Source organism: Apus apus, chromosome 13 (genome assembly GCF_020740795.1).
Source record: "Apus apus isolate bApuApu2 chromosome 13, bApuApu2.pri.cur, whole genome shotgun sequence".
In the NCBI taxonomy this organism is placed as follows: Eukaryota; Metazoa; Chordata; class Aves; order Apodiformes; family Apodidae; genus Apus; species Apus apus.
This window is the reverse complement of record NC_067294.1, coordinates 10,553,205-10,566,221: the sequence shown is the minus strand read 5'-3', so window position 1 is coordinate 10,566,221 and position 13,017 is coordinate 10,553,205. Positions and strand designations below refer to the sequence as shown.

General features: G+C 48.0%; 1 protein-coding gene across 1 annotated transcript in view; it reads left to right on the top strand.

Moving 5' to 3' along the window:
• Positions 1–13,017, top strand: part of STK10 (serine/threonine kinase 10) — a 49,563-nt gene that overhangs the window by 4,055 nt on the left and 32,491 nt on the right. Inside the window, exon 2 of the mRNA XM_051631635.1 lies at positions 8,633–8,797. Coding sequence (XP_051487595.1) covers positions 8,633–8,797 — 165 coding nt within the window. The remainder of the gene's footprint in view (positions 1–8,632; positions 8,798–13,017) is intronic.

The following is a 13,017-nucleotide window of genomic DNA, read 5'->3' as shown; positions in this document are numbered from 1 at the left end:
CTCCTTTCTTCTTAAGATCCGGCTTAAAAAGCTGAATTTGAATTATCTGATCTATTATGGTGGCATTGGTGCCGTACATGCTATGGACTATGAATGCTCTGTTTTGAAATTTGGGTAATAAAAGACTAATTGTTAAATGTTGTGCAGCTGCCTTAAAAGCCTGGCTTTCACACGATGGGCCTGTTGGAAGTCACAAGACCGTCCCTGTCACTTGCAGACCTCTCTGCTCACCAGCCGAACCTGCACCGCTCTGCGTCTGCGTGGCTTGGCTCAAGTGACTCTGGCTCAGCTCTTGTTGGTTTGATTCATGAAGGATTTAATATGTAATTCCTGGAAAGGGTGTCTCGGAGAGATGCTAATCTCCTGGGTTAGCTTAAAAAAAAAAAAGGAAGGAAAAAAAAAAGGGGGTGAGGAAGCTTAAATTGATTGTAACTATGGCCACAGAAAGAAAAGAAAACAACAATGGTGAGATCAAATCATGGCCTTAGAATAGCTCAAGGGTTTTCTTAAAATGTTTTAGCTGGAGAGGCAAGAGAAATGAGAAGACACCACTCATTTGCTTACAGAGCTGTGGCCCAGCAATATTAAACCTGGCTGAACTTGAAACTTGATGTTCACTTTAAACTCGCTGAAACGTGTGATGCTCCATCCGTGCTGAAGTCCAAGCGAAGCTCGTCCTGCACTCTGCAGAGCCAGGGCTCTATCTGTGTGGTGGGTGAGAGGGATAGTTCTCCATGGCCTAAATATTTTGATAATGACTTCAGTGTCATGGCCCAGAGCTTGGCAATGCTGCTGACCGTGCGAGCTGTGGGCAGCTGTGTGGAAGAGAAAGTTTAGATGAAGGCTTTGAGCCTTTCACCCTCAAGCACATGGTGATCCTTCTTCCTTAGAAAAATCCCTGTCCAGCACCTCTCAGGATTTTATAATTTATTTATTTATTTTCCATTGTACAGTTTCCTTGGAAAGAAATGTCCTTTTTCTCATACTTGGGTGCTGCTGTCTGTCAATCTGAGGTTCTTCTCATGAGTCTTGGGTCAAACTCACCCTTGCTGCTGCACTGTGCAGTTAGGGGTGCCCAGGGGGCTCTTCCTGTGTGTGGCTGTGCTGCCCTTCCACCCACAGAGCTGCCAGCCTCACTCAGCCTGAAATCCTGCTGAAAAGGAATTCAGCTATGAAGAGTAAAGCCACTTTAAAAAAAATAAATAATACAAATATTCAAAATAATGAAAGAATGGGTCAATTTTTAATAAACCTACCTCTTGAAGGTGGTGGGAATGGTGGCACTTGTGGGGGGTGCTGCAACACGGGCACAGGGAGCTGCTGCCTGGCTCAGTGGTGGGGTCTGAGCAACACTCAGCTGCTGGAGATGCTTTGCTCCTGTTGAAGAGCGAATGGTGCAGCTGCATTCAGGAGGGGTGTCTGTGAGTGCTGCCTCTGGGACACTGTGCCCCTGGAGAGGAGCAGAGTGATGCCACTAATGCTGCTGGGGTTGGATTAACTGGCTTCTGTCTCCTCTGGGTTTTATTGACTTGGGTATAGAAAAGCACCTCACTTCAACCCTCTGAATATCTGCTCTTCAAAACAGAATGCTCTTCCCATCCAACACATGGAAATCTTCCTGACATTTTCCCTTCTTGTGCAATTCCCTGGTACCTACCTGTGCTCTTGTCCTTATGGCTCATGTCCTTATTTAACCACAAAAATGTTTGGTATTTCAGTAGGCAGGAGAGCCAGTGAAGGAAGTTGTGCCCCCAGCAACGCCAGATGATGTTGGTGGACCTTAGTGCTTGTGTTTGTGGGCATTGTTGAGTTGCTGGCTGCCCTGCATTTCCCTTGACAACTGCAGACTGCTGTGCTGTCCTCCCTGAGCAGGCTTGTGCAGTGGAGATAGCAAAGGTCAGACCAGTTTTTTGTTTTTCTATAAGCACCTTGCTTATCTGATGCTTTTCTAACCTGGTGTGAAAGGGCTGACAGACAGACATGCACACTAACACTGCCCATCTAAGCCCTGTTCCTTGGCTCTCAGGCATAGTACCCATCCAGCCCCCTGCTGAGCCCTTAGCAACTTCTTGCAATAAATTTCACACCTAGAGAGCTAGGAAACTGAGAAATGGCTGTATGGCCTTGTCCCCCCATTTTAATTTCTTTTTTAATCTTGTGGCACTGACTGAGTGAAGACCAGGGCACGAGTGCTTCATTTGGAGCACTGTGCTCTTCCAGGGGACCAGTGATTTGAAAGATAACTCATGCTTCCAAGCTCTAGGTCTATGTAGGCTGAAGATGTTGCAACCATGTAGATCTTTCCTTTCTTCAAACCTCGCATGGGTTTTTGTTCATCTCCTGCTCGTGCCGGAACCATGAGGTCAGCTCTGTTTCTGTAGGTGGGTTACAGTGTGGCATAGCAGCAAAAGAAGCCTCTTGTCTGCTGCTGGTTTTGGGTGGAAGGTCGTAGGTGTTTTTTGGGAGCCTTTCTGCCCCTTGACTAACGTACTACTGCTGCTTTGGCTTGTTATCTCTCACCCCCTTCTGCTGGGCCGTCGCTGAGCTTTTAAGGGAAGAAAAGGTGTGTGTGCCATGCTTTGGTCACACTTTTTTTTGGCACATCTACATAGCAAAGAGGTCTGTGGCTGTAGCTGGAGCTCTCTGGCAATGTTCCTTTCCTTGCCTCTAGCTTGTAAAGCCAGAGGAAGGTGTTTCTGCATATATATATATATATATGTATTTTAAAACTAACGCTTTTCAACTTATTTCACAAGCCATTTCCACTTCCCCCTAACCCTTGCAAAAGTGTTGCCACAGCTGCCAGAGCAGCAGTGGGTCCAGCCCAGTGTGGTCAGAGCCCTGCCCAACCCAACAGCTCAGGGACAAACCTCTGCATGGGGTGCTGTGTGTACTGGGGGGTGCTGGACCAGGGCTGTGCCAGCCTTACTGCTGTGCCCATTGGTCATCACTCTGTCTGCTGGGTGGTACCGAGGGCTGAATCTAGCAGTTCCAAAAAAAGAACCAACTCAGGCTTCATTTATGGTGACAAACTGAAGAGGCTTTAGGGAGCTTGCTGGGCATTAAATGTGCTTCAACTCCCATTGATTATTTGACAATATTACAAGCACAGGCTCGTGCCTGTCTGTCCTGTGTGTGTTTGTTAATGGAGACAGCTCAGGCAAAGTTCCTCAGAAGTCAGTTAATCATTATGCAGCCCTTGAGAAATACCCAAGCAAGCAGTTGCTTGCATACAAACACAGCAGGAATATGGTGCAAGTGGGGAAGTCAGAACTATCAAGCCCTGAATACAGCATCCACTGAAAGCACTGGGATTTTTACTCTTGTTTTTTTTAACTCAATAGTGTCTCAAGCATCAGCTCTCCTGGCACAGAGAGAAGGCTTACAAGGATGGGAAAAGTAGTTCATACCAAAAATGATATGGCAGACTAGCTGAAGAAGGATTGTGCCTTGGCTTGGGAAGATCCCGTGGGCCTGCAAGCCTGGATGAAGAGGTCAGGGCACTCCTGGTGCAAGGTCTTTTCTTTGTACCAGTGAGTGAGAGTTCAGGCAAGGCTTTTCTCTGCCTCACCTAGAAATTGGCCATGCCTTCAGGAGCAGTCCTGACTGAGGAAGGTCTGACCAATCCAGCCTTCCGGTAATGTTCTTTAAAGGCTTAAAATAGTTCCTGTGTTTGTCACAACCTGGATTTCACAATAGCTCAGAGAGTGAGTCACAGGCAAAGGCTAAAGAGCCTCTTCTGTCACCTGAGCAGACACCTCTCACCCCTTAAATCCTTAAGCTGAGCAGTAGTTTCTCTATGCTGCTGCCTTCTAGGAGTAAACCTGCTCATCCCCTATTCCCTGGTGTTCCCGATGTGTTTGGCAGTAGCATGTTCAGTGCCCATCTTGCTCCGGAGGACTCCAGCAAGATCCTTTGCTTTGTATCCTGCTTGGCTCCTGGCGTGGATTTCTGGAAGTGGTTTACTGGTTAACTTGTATTTGCTGTGTTTTCTTTTGTGGAATGTATATTGCATTCCTGCTGCTGGGCAGACCTGTCAGCCGTGGCCTGTGTGGGGCATTGATCTGCACAAAGGCTGCTAGTGGCCATAAGGGCTTTTCAGGTTTTAAATGCCAGGACTGTCATGAAAATATAGTTCAGCAGCATATTCTGGGCACTAAGCTGGCAGCTGTCTGCTCTGCCTTTATTGGTGCTAATTAGCACTGCAGGGAGAAATTATCGATGGCATTAAAATGCCCAGGAGTGGAGGAGCTGAAAGAGGGAGTTGGATGTGTACTTCTGACTGACCAGCTGTTTGGTCACAGACGGGCATCAAACAGTTTCTGTTCTTGGGATCTTGCCATCTGGGTCATTCTGTTGCTTCTGTCCACAAATTTCAATTGAAAAAATGGGAAACACCACAAATTCCTCAAAGGCTGCACGTTTGGGAGTATGTTACCTGAGAACAGAAGCTCACTCCCCATCTCTGCATTCACTACATGGACTTGGGCTGCATTGGAGATCCTGTAATTAGGTTGGGGTTTGCAGAAGATTTTGGATTTGTTGTTCAAACTGCACATTTTGCAGTATTAAATTTCAAATGATGTGGCTGTCTACAGAAACTCACTGTTGATGAATCAACCTTGTGTGATTTCTTGGTAGTTCTTGGTATTCTTCCTTCCTTCATATCATTGTCTCTTCCTTTAGGGTTTAAAGAAAATTTAAAAAAATCCACCCACCATGACAGAAGTTTTCATTTCCTTTGCTGCAGGGTAAGAGTGTGACCCCAAGTGAAGCTCAAGATAGAGATGAAGTTGCAGAGAGCTGGAAAGAGACCTTTCCTTGCCTCCTGCAGCTTTTGGAGAGTGAGCAGCAGATGCTGCCTCTTCTCAGCCTCTTGCAGTGAGGGCTGTTGTCCAGGCCTACATGTCACAGACTCAGAGATGCTGGTTGCTTCTTCCTAATTGCTAGCTTGGCTTTTTGACGTCAGAGCAGCTTCTGTTTTGCTTTGTGTTAATGTCTTGGGGCAGATTCTGATCTGTTGCACAAAGATAAGCAGAAATCAAGAAAGAGCTTTAAACCCTAAAGCATCATCTCATGCCTGGGATGTCTGAAACCAGTTCCCAGGGCTGGCAACATATGCATTTGGCCTATTTAGGATCCCAGCAAACCTTCCTGGAAGAATATTTCTGTCCTAATACAATGTATGCAGGAAAATACCAGCAGAGAAGCTGCAGGAAATTGCCAGACATGAGCTCCAGAGAGATCACCCAGCGTACTTGGCCAAAATCTGATGCTGCTCATACAAATCTTGTTTGCTGGCTGCTGTGAGGGGCTGTGATGCAGCCATCTGCCTGATGGCAGGCAGCTGCCATTCCCAGGGAGGTTTTTGGGAATATGGCTGTTGCCTGGTGTCAGGGCTGGAGGACAAGCAGATGGAGAGAAAGGGAAAGTGGAGAAATGGGTAGAAGGATCTTGGATTTGCAAAGCTCTTGCCACGTGTTGCTGAGGTCAGTTCAGGAGCACCTGCACCAGTCAGTGTGTGTATCCCCTTGTCCTGTTAGGTAGAAACCCTAGTGTCTGGGTTTGGGCTCAGAGGGGCCATGGACAACTCAGGAGGGGATGAGTTGTCCCATCTGTATGAGTTGGTCCTTTCAAAGGCAGCTGTGTGGGGAAGCCAGCCTCCTCTCCACACTACAGTGAGTCATGCCGGAGGAGATTAGTTTTCCAGAATCTCCTACTGACCTCATGGTCTCAGGTCCCCTTCATGCTTCAGCTTATTCTGCTGTCCCATGGGGCATTTTGATCCCTTCTGGGAAGTTCTGTGAGTGCACTCAGTTGTAGCAGTGACATTACTGCAGAGGCACAGAAAGTACAAGGTTCATGCCTACACCATCCCCTTGGCAGCCCTACCTGCCTGCGTTTGCTGTTCCAAAAGTTCACGTTCTTGCATCATGAGTTCATGATGTCCTGAGCTGACTTCTCCTTGGAGATGGTGGTCTCACTTCTGCTGGTGTGACCGAGTGGTGTGACCTCCCTGTGCTGGCTGGCTTGGGGGGCCATGGGAAAGTGGTGCTCCTCTCCCTTTGGGTGGAAGCCCACCTTGTGCAGCTCATGAGATCCCCTTCCTCCTCCTGCTAGAATGGATGAAGAAATCAAGATAACTGGAGAAATATGCTCGTTGGGACAGTCCAAAGTGGTGGAGAAAGGCAGCAGCTAATTCTGTTGTGGACCTCTTTAGAGACTCAATGTCAGGCAGAGTGATCATGGGCTCATACCTAGAAAGGAAGTGATTGCTGGGTTGCTCACTGGCTAGTCATCAGAGTGATGATGTGAGGTCAGGCTGCCACAGTGAACACATGGGCTGTGGTCGTTCCCCCACCTGGTACTTGCAGTTTGAAAACCATGTCCTTTAGCTCAACACCCAGCACCCCTGGATGCCTTAGCAAGCCTGGGAGGGGATGAGAGGTAGCAGTATGATTGCCAGAGTGGCTCCCCTGAGGCTTGGGGGTGAGGGCAGGCTGGTTCAGACCTTGTAGTGGGAGATGATGCCATGGGGGACTGGGGCACACTCTGCTCCTGGATTTTTTCAGGTGCCTGCAGGGCCTCAGCATCCTGGAAGGGCTGAGCTGGCTGGGGACCCTGCCGGTGGGAAGCGTGTGATGGCTGAACTCCAAGGGAAGCCCCACCTCTTCTCACAATATTTACTTCCCCTCCTTGGACCTCTCCCAACATCGTAAGTGCAGAGCAAACACTGGGGCACTTCTTGCTCCAATTCGGAAGCGCTGAGCTTTTCCCTGTGCCTGCTCTGCTCCGTATCTCCCCCTGCCCCACTCAGTGTGCCCTCCTCTGGGCATCTGGCGGCAAGTGGTAAGAAACAAACCAACCTGAGCAAAAAACCCCAACCCCTAATTTCTTCTGCAACCAGCATGAGCTGCTGCCTTGCATTTGGGCAGCAAGCCCAGCTGGAAATGGGTTTGTCCCCTGTGGTAAAGACAGCTGCCCATGCCAACTCCTGAGAGTGCAGCAAGGATTCAAAACCCAGCAGAGGATCAGGGCTCCCTTATTTTTCCTCCCTTTGTTATATGGTTTTTCTCTCATTCCTCCTCCCTCCCCAGCCTGTTTCTTGGTACACAGTTATGCTATCACCTAAGCTATATAAAACTGCACAGTGGGGCTCGCAGTGTTTATACTGGGAATTAATCCTACTGTAAGCTCCCACAGAGGTTTTCCAAACACAGATATGTAAACTGCAAAGCACTAAGAAAGGTCACAACCAGAGCTTGCCCAGCTCTTCCAGTGAGAACATCCATGGTAGGACTTTCTCCCCTGGGGGTAGGCAGCACTGAGTAGGTGTGGTGGAAGGAAAATGGGTAACAAACTGGAATCATGCCATGGGGCTCTCCTGCCTCAGTGGGGAGCAGAGAAGGTGAGCTATAGGGATTTGTCCTGGCCCTTGATGTGCTGATTCAATGCACTTCTGGGAATGCTGGGGAGCTCCTGAGTCAGCAGCTCCTATCTTACCTCCTCTGCCCAGTGTTACACCTCTCTCACAGCAAAGCCCTGTGTACAGACTGTCTGGCAAACACCCTTCTGGTATTTTGTTGCAAACTTCTAATTTTTGCAGCGGTCTGTGCAAATTGCATTTGCAAAATGCGAACTGGCCCTGGCACTTTTGGGAGAAGCTCATGGACAGTGCTGGTTGGATGATGCTGTAGCTCCATGGGAGCAGCTCCAGTGCTGGTCTGGCACTGCCTGCCCACAGATGTTTGCTTTTAGCCAAGTCTTTCATCAGCTGCCTTTTTGCCCTGTGGGCTGGGGTCACCAGAGGAGTGGGGTGAGGCACCCACAAGCAGAGCAGCCCCTAGGCAGCTGTTGGTGAGCCCTTCCTAGGCAGTGAGAGCCAGTGAGAGGTGTTTGGGGTGGAAGGAGGTCAGCAAACTGCTAACTCAAGGGTACACTCCTGTGCTGCTGTGAGATGTGGCGAGGGAAAGTCAGCAAAAGGTTTCCAACCATTAGGAAAAAGAGGTTTTGATGGCTTTGTAGTTATTTGGTAAATAAGCTGGTTAAAGGGACTGTATAAAACAGAGGGGGTGGCTGGGAGAGTGTGTGTAGTGTTCTCACTGTGATCTGAAGAGCTCACTAACATGCGACACCAGGAATGCCCACAGGTCCTGGGAAATCAAAATGCACCCTTCTTGGTTACCTGCCAGAGAGATGATCCCTACATTTCCCTTGCGTGTTACAGAAAAGTACATTGGTGAGCATAGGGAGTGCAGGGATGTTCAGGGAGGAGATGGTTCACAGCTGTACTGTGAATTTGGCTGGATGGTCTGTGTACTCAGGACTTGTATTAAATGGAGCTGTCACGTATGCTATTAGAAGAGAGCTGCTATACTCTGAGGTTTTCTTGCTTCCATCTTTTGCACGGTACAAACAATAGCAGGCATCATCTTTTCTAAAAGCCTCTTTCTCCCCATGATGGGAAGTGGTGTGGGCATTGGAGACTGGAGGGAGGGAGGAGGATGTTTTGGGCTTGCAAGTTTCCATTCTTGTGTTGTGGCTGGTACCAAGAGTGGGAATTGGAGGAGTGGGAATTGTGCAAGTACTGTGTGCTCCTGGCTGTTGTACTCATGCTGGTTTTGTCTTGCAGGCTAAGAATAAGGAAACTGGTGCCTTAGCAGCTGCCAAAGTCATTGAAACAAAGAGCGAAGATGAACTGGAGGATTACATGGTGGAGATTGAAATACTGGCCACCTGCGACCACCGGCACATCGTCAAGCTGCTGGGAGCATTTTATTGGGATGGCAAGCTCTGGGTAAGAGCCTGTGGCTGTGTGTGAGCTGTGAGTGCATTTCTCACTCTGCAGAGAGGAAATGGCTCGTTTATGGCAAAGCAAAACCTCTGGAGCAGCTTGAAGTGTCGGTGCGAGTTCGAAATTACTCATGCTGTGCTCTACTCGCTGCCTGATCACTGCCTGGATTTTCTCTGCTTGCTTTCGTGGGCAAACTATTTTCTAACTAGAGCTGCTTATAAACAGCCCAGGGAAGATCAAGGGTTCTTCGCTGTGAAGAGAAAACTGGAGTTGTTGGATTTTCTTCCCCATTTGGAGTTTGTAAAGGTAGAAAATGCAGCACCAAAAAGGGCATTTCTTCCCCGTTCAGTCTGTCCTTTGAAAAATCAGATGGGAGGGTAACCCTTGTGTTTTGATTTGTGCTGTGTTCCTGGCTCAGCACCTGCAATGCAGAGGCAAGTGATGGCAAGAGCTCCATTTCCCGTGGCTGTGAAGGCACAGGGACACAAAGTGCAATCCAGCTGGTTAGTGCAATGGATAGTTGTGCTGTGCCTGGAACAGCAGGTTCCTGCATCTCTTTCTCCCAGCCTGGCAGATATATATAATTTTTTTTTTTTTTCCTTGCCTTCTGTTTTCCTTGAGTCCCTGGCAGCAGAGGAAGGTCAGTGTGAAAGGCATCTTTCCTTCTGCCACAGGAAAAGTGCAGGGGCCTGGAGAGGGTGAGGGAGTGAACCCAGGTACACTAGCCTTGTGCTAGACTCAACTGAGCTTGTGTGTATGCAGGTCTTCCTGTGTCGAGACAGTGGAAAGTAGGTGAATATGAGACTTTTCAAATCCATCTTGGGCAGTTTATCTGCTGCTCCGTGTAACTAGTGGCAGTCAGGGGAGGGTCAAAGGGTGTGTTCTGCAGCTCTGTTCCTTTTTCCTTCCTCTTTTTAATGCTTCGGGTACATTTGTGGTCTGCCAGGGTAATGTTACTAGAGTTTAAAAAAAAAAAAAAAAAAAAAAAAAAATCTCAGCTTTTGAGACTTGCCTTGCTGCAGCTGAGGCCAGCGTGGGAGTTGAGCCCCAGGGCTGTCATTGGAATAACACAATCCATGTCCAGTTCATGCCTGGGTTAAGCAATGCTGGAGAGGTGCTGTTTTGCTGGGCAACGTGTGCTTATTCAGCAAGTGCCTTTTGCAATGTCAGCATGGGTCAGTGTCCCTTCTTATTTAAAAGTCCATCAATGAAGCCCCCAAATTCTCTGTGACACCCTGCTCAGGGGGCTGTGGGGCCCAGAGCTTCCTCCTGTGCATCTTCCTGCTCAAGGCAGCCGCGTTGCAAGTTGTCCAGAGACCTGGTATTTGGATGGCTGCTGACTGTGATGCTGAGCCCAGGGTACATTAAAGAGCAAAGTAAATATGTACCCTTCTAAGGAAGTGAAAGGCAAACATCTCTCCTAGGAGGGGACTCGGGATTTGGATGGATTACAACTGCAGCAAAACTAATCTCTGCAAAATTAAAAAGGCAAACATACACCAGCTTGGGTGAGAGATGAGGCCAGTTTATATTCTACCCTGTTCTGCAGTTTTTACCTCTCTGCTCTGGGCCTGTTCTGTCTGAATTTTACAAGTTGGCCTTGCTCTCTTTCTCTAAAATGCCAGCCCCTTCCACCTCCTGCCTGCAATAGGAAGCTTTGCTTTCCTTCCTGTAGGGAAAATGGATTGCAGAGCTCCTCAGCTCTGCTTTTGTCTAAGAAGTGCTTTGTAATGTCATATGCTTGCCGACCTACTAAAATTAAACAGCCTCTTTTGAAGCAACTGGAACAAGAGCCTCCTGTATGAGGCTCTCCCGTGAGGGCAGACGTTACAGCCCTGTCCATTGTTCTGGGAGAAGGATCATTCTCTTTATTTAAGTATTTAAGTGGCATTTGCATTTCATTGTTCAGGTACTTCTTAATAATGCTCTAGTGTTTTTCTGGCTTTGAGAGAAGTAAATAAGCCAGCCTGTTATACTTCTGGAAGGCCTCTAGTCGCTACCAGGTTCTCCCTAAAGTCAAAGGTTTCCACTTCTCAGGCACCAGCACTACTGGGGAAAATTTGCATCCAAATATGAACACTGGATTTCATTGTCTTGTTCCCATCCCTGTTTCTGTGCAGTTGTTTCAGCCAGCTTTTTTCTGGACCATTTGCAAATGATCCACTTGCATGATGGGTGCATGGACTCTGCTGTGCTTTTGGCTTGAAGTGGCTCCGGCTTTGGGTAAAAGCGCAGCGGGTGCGTGTCTGGTGGGTGCTCCACTGTGGTTTGCTTGTCCTCACAGCCTGGCATGGGAAGACAATGTTCAAAGTGAGAAAGGGGCAGAAGTAGGAGCAGACAGACAGGCTGGCAAGGGGTCCAGACTGCCCAACCTCCTGGATGGCAGGAACTCTTTGGCTCTGAATAATTTACGGCTCAGTCAGTGCCACAAGCAGTCTCAGCCGACGGCGCTGAGAGGGGCTCGGCACTGAGAAGGGCTCTTGCTAAATCAGTCTGTTGACTGTTCCCTGACTCTTGAACTAACAAGGAAAATATGTGAGGAAACCTGGCCTCCAGTGGTGGCTGCTGCTGCAGAGGTTCTTTGTCCCCCCAGGCTGCATTAGGTCCCTATTGCTTCTCTGTCAGGGTGTGGGCTTTGCGCCTCAGTAACCAGAAGGTGACATGCAATATTGTTGGAGAACAAAACCTCTCTGTGCTAAGGGAAGTGGCTTATCCTACAGCAGCTTTGTTAAGATTCATAGCACTGAAATGAAAGCATAAACCAGCAAATTCCTCTTGCTTTTATACCTGGCCAGCACCAAGCTGAAAGAGAAGAGCCCCACTTCTCATGTGCAACAGAGCAGAAGCCCTCTGTGAAGCACAGGCAGGGGCCTGGAACACTTCAGTGAGTTCCCAGGAATACAGCTGATGAGATGACAGCATCCAGAGTGAACTTCCTTGGCATATAAAAACAGTGCAGAGGTGGTATACCCTCACCAACAGTTGTTATCTCATTCCATTCAACCCCATCTTCTTTTCTTTGCTCATGGCAGAGGCCAAGCAGTCCTAGTGCCAGTTGGAAACAGCTCAGGGAGACTTGCAAAGCTGCAGTGGCAGGAGCTTTCATGATTTTATTTTTATTATAAGCCCTGTGGCATTTGATGTTCTTTTGCATAAATCCCAGCTGCTGGAAATGGGGGCACCAAATGAAAGCTGAGAATCTCATGCTATTAAAAAAAAAAAAAAAAGAGTCTGGTTTGAGTCCTTGTGGCTGGGCCACATTTTAGTCTTTATTTTCTGAAGTGCAATGTAGGACCTGGAAGCACAAAGGCAAATCCCCCCCACCCAATATACATACAACTTTAAAAACAGGCTTTTAAAAGCTATTTTGTGACTGAGGAATGGGACTAAGGTATGGGGTTTGAATTCTTAGAATCAATAGTGCTGAATTGGCACTGATGATTATTAGGTTGTGGGAAAGAAAAACAACAGATCTCGTGTGTTGTGTCCCTCTTGAGGGTTGTATGGTTTGGTTTTTTTCCCCTTTCAAAACAACACAAAAAGACAGAGACCTCAAAGGAAGGGAGGAACTTTTGATCTCCTGCTTCTGAGTATCGTTGCTGCTTCCAAGTGTCTCCTCTCACAGACAGAGGAGGGATAAGATGACCAGGGAGTAGAGTCTTGTTTGGAGTAATGAACTTTGACTTTCCTGTGGGAAAAGTCTGTTCCTAGGGGATGGTGGGTGACTCTGCCAGACAACCCAACACACTCCAGCAGCTGATCCTGGAGCAAGGCAGGAAACCTGGTCTCCTTCCTGCAGGAGCCTGTCAAGATGCTGAAGCATCAAGTCTGTGGGGTTCTCTGGAAATTATCTGAAATGTAAGTTGGCCCCAGGTATTTAATTGCAGGACTCTGCCAGGGGTAGTACAACTCTTCTAGCGAAGTACTGGGGAATTCTTTTCCCCCCTCCCTCCTTTTCTCTAAACCCTGGTTGCTATAGCAAACGCACTTTTGAATAAACAGACATTTCCTGGAGATGAAAGCAAAAAACAGGCAGGTAACCCTGCCTTGCCAGAGCATTTTGGGGATGGTTAATTTAATCAGCTCAGGGTTTCTTCTCAGTGGCCTGCTGAGTGGGTATGTAACTCATCTAGTTTGCAGAGAGACATCAACTTTGTAGCTAGTCTTTGTACTTCCCTTAAAAAAGCATTTTGCATTTTCTGTGGGCAGGCCCTGACCTGTTT